A 10,718-nucleotide genomic window follows, 5' to 3' on the forward strand; every position below is an offset into this window, starting at 1 on the left:
TTAATCTATTTTGTGGTCTCATTTCAGGTATTCCTTGTTTCAGGTTTTATTTCTTTAGTATAATTTAATAAATTAAATTTTCATTAAGTCAGAAAATCCTTGTGCGGTCTCCATTAATGTTACCCCACAAAACGAGCCTGGTGGACGAAGAAAAAAAAAAAAAAACAGACACGTAAATATTAGGAATCGTCATGTATGAAGTCCATAAAATATGTTAAAGTACAACAAAACAGCACCTTTTAAAAATATCCATACCCCTTTTCTGTATTTATCACATTACTACAAAAAATTGTGTGGGGTGTTGCTGGAATATATAAGGGACTCTGTTGCCTTTAGGGGCTTTCTGGTCCATGGGTGCCCACTGAGGGAGTTGTATTAAATTCTTCAAAACAAAGCTCTCGATTTACCGGGTTATTTATATTTCAAACCTAACTTAAGGTTATGAGATATGAATCATGAAGACTGAGATCCCGGATACAAGGGGCTAAAATGAGCTCGCTCCATAGCAGGCTGGACTTGGTCGAACATATGATCAGAATAACTTTTGGGCGCATCCGGATGGAAGGAGACCCTGGTGCAGACTAAGGTCCTGCATGAGGTTGTGTGTTGTATAAGATGTTCAAATTTAGGAATGGTGTTTCTCAATATAATGCAGTTTAAAACCTCCTCAATATTATTCCTGACTTGTCTCTGCCATGTTTGTTGGTTGTTTTGATGGTTAGATTTATACTGGGATGAAATTACACACTAGGGCCTCTTATTTTGCACTGCATTTTAATCATGGTCATGGGAGAAAAGGATGTTGGATATAAATACACACCATTAATCTCAAATCTCTTTTGGAAAAACAAAAATAATTCCAACAGTCACATTTCTTCCACTTCCCATTTATCAGCAACATTAAGTTGGTCTATCACTTAATATCAAATACACAGAGTTTTAATTGAAAATCAGTTTAACTTCCCTCCCACCAGTTTCCATCCTATCCACTTTTTGTCTTAAAAGATTTTGTTCTGTGTTAATGTCTGTTTTTTTTTTCGTCTTTCATAATTTGTTTCATGTAAGTCTCTGCACAACGTCAAACTGATACTTTGATAAGGCATCTTTTGATTAAATTCAGCATTCAGTTTTAAAAGTATCAGTGAGGAGAAGAGTACAAAAATGGTGAAAAAATGTTTACATTTACCAAAGTCTAAATTTATACATTTCACACAGTGCTGTGTACACTACTGAGATCTGCTGCTCATTTATACATTTTCACCGTTTCATGTGAAGTTGCAAGCTTGACTCTAGTTTTGTGGATAATACAGAAGAATGACATTCAGCATCTCAATGTGTCTTTAATTAATAGGAGGTAAGGAGGGCAGGTGAAAAACTAGCACACTTACTAGCTCAACGAAAGACAGGCCTCCGTAGCTGTGGGCGATAATGAAGACATTCTTGGCAGCAGCTTTGGACACAAAGTGGTCCCACACGTAGAGCACGTGTTCTTCAGAGGAGGTGTTTTCCTTTAACAGAGAAAAACAAAATCAAATGTCACATCTGTATCAAAGAGAAACAGAAATACACTTAAGTAGACTTTGCCAAACCAGTTAAAGAATCAGCATTTTATTAAAGTGTATTGATGCTTTCATTCTAAAATATTAGATCCTTAACCCTAAAGCCCAGCAAAATTGGAAAAAATAAAAAATAAAAAATATTAAAACGTGGCGTTAGCCTAAGGTAGCTTTAATAAAAAGCCACACTTCAGCAGATCAATAAGTCTTGCATTTTGCAAATGCCCTAGATGTAAAACTCAATAGTGAGGATGACATAACATTTAAATCTTAATTTGTAGCCCGCTGCTGAATCAATGGCCCATCCAAACACCAGTGAGGGCATAATAGGAAGGCACTAAAAGAAGGTCAAAAGGGAAAAAAAGCAACAGCAAATAGGAGATAAAAACATGCACATCTGCCAATGTACTCACATCAATCTCATCTGTATGTATACAGACACACAGACATCCAGGTTCATGGAACTGGGAGACATGTTTAATTAACCTGAGATGTAAGTGCTTATCCAAGGCTAGCAGTGAACAATAGTAAAAGTACAGGCCAGAAAAGGGCAACCGTTAATGAACTTGGGACATTGATTCTAGGCTTTGATTTCCTATCAAACTGTCTGGTTCACAATAGAAATCAACAACGCATACCCACAAGAGAATGCTCTCCACCCAGAGCCTCGCTGACTGGAAACACCTGTATCTTCCAAAGCAACTCCGCACCATGCCAGAGAAATGCTACCCCCACAACACACAACCACACTGACAAGCACCCGCATTTCTACTAATTAGCATACCTATGCATGTTAAAAAAAATAATAATATCTGAAAATAAACAAACACACGGCCTATGGAGAATGGAGCCTCATCTGTTAATTGAGTGTCAAACTGTTCAATGTGACTCAAAACAAATAATTAGCAATATAAGGTAAAGGACAAAGGATGTCTCTTCGGAGACTATCCTGTTAGTTTCCATAAATGTGATTGCATTTTAATAAGATAGTGCATTACAACAGAAAGATAATTACTTTAACTTTCACTTTCCAAAAGGTGGTAATTGAGGAGAAAGTGTAGAACAAAAACACACGTACGCAAACGTGTAACAGAATGTGGTTTAAACAGAACTTTAGAGGATAGTAAACCCCCCTTTGAATTGATGAGTGTTTTGCTTGCCTGCATCTGTGCGTACAAGTCTGTGTAAGCTTGTAGCATTTGATGATGTGCTGATGTGTATTTTTTAAGTCGTGGTGTTTGTCTAGAACTAAATTAACCTGTCAGGCTGTTTGTGTTTGCGCCATATTAGCATGTGGGGGTTGTAGTGTCAGCGCCAACCTCAGTTCACAGAGTGTGATGCAAGAGCGGGCAACTCAATGTTGCCCTGCCCTTCTACCGTCAGTGCAGCGCACTTGTTTCACTGTGTGCGTGTTGTGTTTGCGTGTGCGTGGGTACGTGTATGGGTTCTGGGCATGTGCGCGGTGGCTGGCTGAAGCAGAGTTGTCTGTCTGAAAGGCTGTGACATCAAAGTGCTTTGAAGTCTCCCTGCTCTCTCCTCCACCACGTCACCCTTCATCTATGAGGCTCATTTCATTAGTCTGCCTCCCCACCCTCACTTTCTCCCTCTTGTCTATATTCTTTGCTCCTCCACAGATGCCACCTGTTTTCTTTCACACACCTTTTTCTCTCCTTTTGTCCTCCTCTCTAGTCAACCTTTACCGGAGAGGCCTGACTTGGGTTTGTGACTGTATGCAGCTCTTTTAAGTCTGTGCATGCCACCTCTCCTCCACATTCAAAATAGTCTTAACAATATGCAGGCTAATCAGAATTAGTGTCTTGCAAAAGTAACCATGGTACATTGAATCTTGATATTTTCTCATCTTGCAGCAGATTTCAATAGATTGTATATGACAGACCAACACAGAATAGTAAAGGGTTTGATTTTCAAATTTTTTAGTCCCTTTCAATAAATTAAAATCTGGTGCAACCACCAATCTACAAAAGTCACACATTTTGTAAATAAAGTACAATTATGTTTACTTTAATGTCAGGATACATTCACTTGTTCTGTGAAGGCCTAAGAGGTTTGACAGAGAACATTAGAGAGCAAGCAACCTCATGAAGACCAAGGAGCCCAGCAAACAGATCAGGGATAAAGTTGTAGAGAGGCTTAAAGAAGAGATAAATTATAAAAGAATATCCAACATTTTAATCATCTCATTGAGAAAGTCCATCATTTGAAAGTGCAAAAAAGATGACATAACTGCAGACCTATCTACACATGGCTGTCTTAAGTTGACTGGATGGGGATTAAGGGCATTAAAAAGAAAAGCAACCAAAAGGCACTTTAGTAACTCTGGAGGAGTACCGGAGATCCACAGTCTAGGTGGAAAGAGAGACAGGGCAACCATTAGTTGTGCCCTCCAAAAATTAGTTATTACTTAAGAAAGACTAGAAAGAATCCAGGAAAACTTGTAGTAGTTTGTCACAAGCTACCAGATCTTCAAAGCAATACTTTAACTAGAAGCATATTCTTATGCAAGAATGGCTCAACCCAACTACAAGCATAGATCAAAACAATATATTCCAATCTGACTGATCTTGATCTACCAATACACCAATACAAATGTTGGTTTGTAGATCTGAATAGGTGATAAAATCCTATCCAAAAAATGTACACCTTTGATGGCAAGGAAGTAGGTGGTAATGGTAAATTTTCTGAGTTTAAATTGCTGTTTTTCAGTCATATTGGCCATTCGATGTGCTTTATATTGGAGCTAGGTAGACAACCTGGGGAAAAGAGAAAATCCCAGGTGGATTTAAGTCCACAACTTTCCCACTGAAACATGATTACTCTTCTCATTAAGTTACAGTCATCTATATTTAGATGCATGCTGGTTTTCAAAGTTTACTACTTCATGGTTCCAAATCCCAATTAAATACATCGATCTGAGACTGCAGGTTAAAAACAATTCTAAAGGGATGTGAATGTCTTTTAAAAAGGCACGGTAGCATACAGGTGATAATAAATGTTTAATAAATATTTCACAGACTGCAGACTGATTGATGTCTTTAGTTTGACAAAGAGAGCCCTTGATTCCACCCCCACCAATTTGCTGATACACAAGCAGCAAAAACAATGTGACTGAATACCTGGCATAGTGCGGTACTGAATAATCTAAACATTAGTTTACTGCTGCAATTATTTCCTGAGGTTAATTTGCTGAAGTGGAGCATGCCGCCCTGCGAGAACGACTTCCTGTCACTAGCTCTCACACGAGGTATTTTATTTTTATATGCTTTTCTTCCCAGAGTTTTTCTACACAGTCAGTGCTGCTTTTGTGTGTTTGTGTGTGCATCTGCCAGCCTTGTCAGAATAGCATTCAAACTGTGCACCTGTTGCCATCTTTCTTCAACCATGACTGTCAAGGGACATTTGAGGGAGGATGCTGTTTGTGCATGCGATGGGTGGATGTAAAGGGATCTATGGTTTCTCCTCAGGGAATACAAAGCAGAAAAAAATCTATTATAAAACTAAGACAGAGTCAGGTCCAAACAATCTTAAGAAGCTGACAGCTAACTATTATCTATCAATCAACTAGACATAATGAAGTTGTCAAAAGTACTGGAATATATAAAGTTATCTTTTTTTTTTAATAATTACATGGTAATTCCCTGAAACAATATGGCTTTTAATTTTCAAGTTTTGGGGATGTTCCAATTTACTTTAAATTACCTAAAAATCTTTCATTTTGCTTATAGAGTCACATTTAATTGCATGCCTCTAATGGACACAAACGCAACACGCACACATACGCACAGTCAATTTCACACACATGCTCCTGATTTCCTAAAATCTAGCCCAGTTTAATACTGGTCCTGTGTTTATTCACTGTGATGAGAAGCAGGGAGAGGAGAGCAAAGGAGATGGGTTGCACAGCAGCCAGAATAACGGGACCAAAGCCAACACAAACCCAATGTCTGACCAACACAGGAAACAATGAATCTAACAACATCAACACACTCTGACAAACAACCAGTTAAGACCTCCCTGCTCCCCTGTCTGCTCCTCCTCCTTCACCGAAATGACAGAAAACAACTGAAAGTGCTGAAGTTTCTGGCTGGAAGACAGTCGGCAGCGTGGAACCGGAAAGCATCTCGTGGGTAAGAGCCATTCTGCTTTTTTTGCACTCCTCTACAGACCTTTTAGGGAGTGCCAAAACTGTCCGAACACTGTCACGGGATTCCTAAACAACTTTATTGGATGTGGACTCTTTAGCCAGTGCAGTGATGGTTCCAACCTTTGAAAAAAAAGCTCACTTAAGTATTTCAAGATGTAATTCAGAGAAATATCTTAGGCAGAGGTTAAATCTATCCAAACACTCATAACATGGCAATATTATACCAGATTCATTCTTTTTTTTTATGGAAGGAAAACAAGTAACTTATTCAGCTCACACAGTCCTTCTCACACACTCTACTTTTGACTGAACATAGTGCTACTCAAAATCCTTAAAATATTTTGCACTCAAGTAACAACCACAAACTTCTATGTATTTTATCAATAGTTAATGACACGAACAAGCACAAAGTACTGGGAACTTGTAAATCAGAAGAAAAGGGTTTCTCTGGTTCAGTATCAGAGAAACACCCTTTGCTGCAATGTTCGCTTACATTTCTTTGAAGCCTGCAGACTCTACATGTTAAGCTATGTTTCTCTCTTAGATGACTCCACTAAAGGAGCTGAAGAGAGCAACATGACATGAGAATAACTGGACATTCTTGAAGCCAACAGGCGTACATCCTTACTTCAGAGAGGACAACTTCCACCAGAAAGATACAGTTAAAAAAAAAAAAAAACATGCCAGGAGGCATTCATGTCCATAGGAATAATGTTCAATTTCTCAAGGGGTGAGTCCCAGAACTCTTTTTGTTTTTTGAACACTATTACAATACCACCAGCACGCACATCTGAGCCTAGTTGGCCAGGCGCTGCACTGCTACGGCTTTTCTGAGTGTGAAATGATGAACAGGAGTGAAACTGCATCTACTAGCTGTAACATCTAAAATAAAATAATAATCCACGTTGGGCTTAGCACAAACATTGTAATACATGCAGCATGTATTACTATTCAAGATCAGTTTGTGGGGGCAGCAGCCTAAGTAGGGAGGCCCAGACTTCCCTCTCTCCAGCCACTTGGGCTGGCTCCTCTGGGAGATTCCCAAGGCATTCCCTGGCTAGAAGAGAAAAAAATAATCTCTTCATCATGTATTTAGGCATGCTTTAATTCCACTGAAGTTCAGGGTTCACTGACGACTTCATGAAAGGCTCACAACAAAGAAGCACAAAACTGCTGAAAACTTCTAAATATATATATATATATATATATATATATATATATATATATATATATATATATATATATATATATATATATATATATATATACACTGCTCAAAAAAATAAAGGGAACATTTCACTTTAATTTTGTGTGTGGCTCCAAATCCAGGCCTCCATTGGTTAATAAATTTGATTTCCATTGATGATTTTTGTGTGATTTTGTTGTCAGTACATTCAACTTTGTACAGAACAAAATATTCAATGAGAATATTTCATTCATTCAGATCTAGGATGTGTTATTTGAGTGTTCCCTTTATTTTTTTGAGCAGTGTATTTTAACTAGATAAACCAGACAAAAACTCACTCTTGACTGCAAACCTTCCCAGTCATACCTGTTGATAGTCAACGATTGGGGGTGGGGTTATTACAATATAACATAAATTAACAGACCAGGAAGCTGTTTTCTTCATGGCCTTTTTAGCAAAGTGCCAACATTCAACTGGCCATATCTTTTTCATTTTACTTTAATTTTTATTTCTATGTGACATCATTAAAAACCTTAGAATCCACACTTTCAGAATCTCTAGATAACTGAATAATACCCAAAGTGAGCTGGTTTCGTCATGGCCAGTCATATTAACTAAACAGTGCTGTATGAGACGCTCAAATTCAAGGCTACGATCTTATAACCTAACTTTGCTTTGAACTTCTCCATAACTAAAGCAGTAGACTGTCTGCTGTATTTCTTGGTCTTCATCATGTTGTTTGTTCACTAATATAATCTGGAACAAACATCTGAGGCCATCACAGAAGAGTTGAAAAATGTTTTGAATGTGAAAGGAGATGAGTTGCACAGCAGCCAGCATAATGGGGTCGCTTCATATGCGCCACTGTGTTTGTCGTTGACATAAAATCCCGGTAAAATACATATTAGTGTGTAGATGCAACGTACAAAATGCTTAAATCTCTTCTACGGGCATGAACAGTTCTGCAACTCACTGAATCTTTCAATCTCTCCTTCCTGTATTGTGCTCAGGCCACACACTGAGTTAAGCGATTCACAGCCCTAGTCATTACAATCTTTAATATGTCGAGCTCAGCACAGAACAAGATTGTTTTCATTTGGCCTAATGATTAGATATTAAATAAGCAATGTAGCTAATTACATGTTTGGTATTAGCTAATAAGTTATTAGGACAAGTCAGTTTCTGTTTGTTTGTGCACAATGGCATGTTTGTCTCTTCGTGTACAATTAAAAGTGGTCCTGTAGGACACCTGTTTGCAATTGCAATCCAATCAATGCCTGGGACATGTAGTCTTTTGCCATCCCTCTCTCTCTCTCTCTGCCTCTTTTCCCTTCCCTTTTCGTATTTGTTCCATTCTTTCCTCTCCTTAAAAGCAGACGGAAAGCTCAGACGAGCTGGAAGCTGTCTGTGAGCTGATGGGTCCGCTTGAGCTGGGGGAAGGAAGGTATGGAGCAAATTAGCAGCAGAGATGGGAAAATAATGACTGTGGCATTGTGGGTAATTAGCAGGTATAGCACCTATGGAGGATTGGGAATATAATGATGTGAGAAAGAGACAGAGAAAAGGGAGAATGAGGTGAAAAATGAGTGTAAGCCTAACAAGAAGCAGGAAACTAGGTGTGTGTGAGTGAGAGAGAGAGAGAGAGAGAGAGAGAGAGAGAGAGAGAGAGAGAGAGGATGAAATCTATGAGAAGGTATGTTATTTGACTTTGCAATGAGGGAATATACAGCGTGAGGAGGGTGAGTAAATGACATGGAGAAAGAACGATAAAGAAAGAGAAGCAAAACTACAGTGTGTATGCTGTCCCACGTGCAGATAAGCATGTGCGGACTGTATACAATAAAATAGCATGACCTTGGTAGGGTCACTCTGCTCTGACAATATTTGCCAGGACATTGTTTCAAATCAATAACTCATTAACAAAGTACAAAGGAAGTTGCTGTGGGTTTGTGAGATTCTTTATTAGAAAAGAGTGTCTGCGGGCCAGCGAGGTCATCGCCGTGACATCTCAGCTAGCCTCTCGCTGCCGCCCCGATTGTCAGGTGAAATTACTGCGAGTCATTAATTGACATAAGGCAAAGGAGAGCGGGCAGGCAGACAAGGCTGTGTTTGTTCCAGGATGACCCCTAGGGCTGTGTGCATATGTGTGTACCTGGGTGTGTGTCTGTATGTCTTTATTTGGACCAGGCCGTATTTACAGCAGGCATGTGTGCGTAGAGAGGGAGAGAGAGCGAGGGGAAGAGCGAGAGAAAGAGTGGGAGACTGAGAGGGCACGGAGCTCGGTGGGTGAGGAGGTGAAAGGGAGGGCAGGATGGAAGTGTTTGATGGTTGACCTGACTGGAAGATTGGGAGCAGGGATCTGAGACCGGCAATGCAGGTTCTGCCTTGGTCAAACACACAGCTGCACACAAATGTGTCCATGAACAGATGTTCTGTGCTACAGAAGACACATGTGCAGAATATGCTCTCGCAGAAAAACAAGACCAAAATCCAACTAAAACTATTCCTCTTTCAGACGTTCAGATGACTTATCTAAATACTGTTAAAACAGACAGCTCTGCTTGGATTTTGGTCTTTAACATGCAAGACGGACATTTAATTGACTTGAGTTGTCAAATAATTTTGTAAGTTTCTGAGGCATTAATCATGCATGGATACAAACATTCACTTAATTTTAGCTTTTTGTTCGCATTGCTAAGGCATTAAATGAAGATACTGCAAATATCAAAAACGTGGATGGATGGACTATGTGGGAGTCCTACAATAAGACAAATAAAACACATGTACATAAATCCTTGGAACAAACATATCTGGGCAGCCAGCAGCCAAAAAGAAAGAAAAAAAAGAGAGAAAGAAGTGAAAATAAAATGGCATCTAGCCAATCTGTTCTCTGCAGCAAGCTGCCATCTAGTCCTGGTCACTGAACTCCCCTCTGACCTGGTTCAAAGGTTATCAAGTTTCTACCTGTCCTTGGAAATACTGAGCCAAACTTCTTGTCCAATCTGTAGGTCAAAAGTCAATTAACTCTGCCTGTATAACTGCTTGTGGGTCACAGGTTGGGGGAAATGGGTGAGGGTGACCAAAAGCAAAACTTCAGTCAGAAAAAAACCTGATACAGCGACATCGTGTAGAATCATCAATGCAAATGTTTGTGTACCTGTTTTCTAATATCTGATGGGTGCTTTGTTAAGTAAGTCAATGTGCCAAAATGATTTTTACTGAATCCACAAGACAATTTGTATAAAGTTCTAAACAATGGATCAGAAACACTATGTGCTTACCAGAGCAGAAGGGCCTCAGTGGACAAACGCAGCTGGGATTCAAAGGTTTTAGCTGTACTAAATAATTGAAGCAACAAACCTTAGGAAACCTTCAAGGTTCTGTGAAAAAATATACATGCTGGTTAGGCTACAGTTGCAATCAAGAAAAAAGTAGCCAACAAGGGTCGGATTTTGCATGCATCTGAAATAAAGACAAAGTTCTAAAAAAGGTATGGCTCTAATTAAAAATAAATAAATAAAAAGCAAACAAAAAAAAATAAAAAGTACAGGCCTTAGCTGACGTACAAAGAAACCAAATAAAAATATGTGGTTCATTAACTCTGGAACAAGAACCACCTCACTAAATATTTTTTCAAGTGCTCCTTCACTTTCAAGACATTACAAAGACTACCGCAAATGGATTTGGTCTGTTTGCAGTTTGTGTTTTCATGAAAAAACAGACAAAAAAAAAAAAAATAATAATAAAAAAAAAAACAAAAAAAAAAAAAAAAAACTAAAAAAAACAAATCTTGTTTTATTTTTAAAAAAAAAAA

The 10,718-nt window shown here is 38.7% G+C and overlaps 1 protein-coding gene across 1 annotated transcript in view; it reads right to left on the bottom strand.

Moving 5' to 3' along the window:
• Positions 1 to 1,325: 1,325 nt before the first annotated feature.
• The window catches only part of arb2a (ARB2 cotranscriptional regulator A), an 87,691-nt gene continuing 78,298 nt past the window's right edge, over positions 1,326 to 10,718 (bottom strand). The window contains exon 8 of the mRNA XM_015030050.1: positions 1,326 to 1,508. Within this exon, the coding sequence (XP_014885536.1) occupies positions 1,341 to 1,508 (168 nt within the window). The 3' untranslated portion in view covers positions 1,326 to 1,340. The remainder of the gene's footprint in view (positions 1,509 to 10,718) is intronic.

This window comes from Poecilia latipinna, unplaced genomic scaffold (genome assembly GCF_001443285.1).
Source record: "Poecilia latipinna isolate Pla-1442-1.1 unplaced genomic scaffold, P_latipinna-1.0 Scaffold171, whole genome shotgun sequence".
NCBI classification, from domain to species: domain Eukaryota; kingdom Metazoa; phylum Chordata; class Actinopteri; order Cyprinodontiformes; family Poeciliidae; genus Poecilia; species Poecilia latipinna.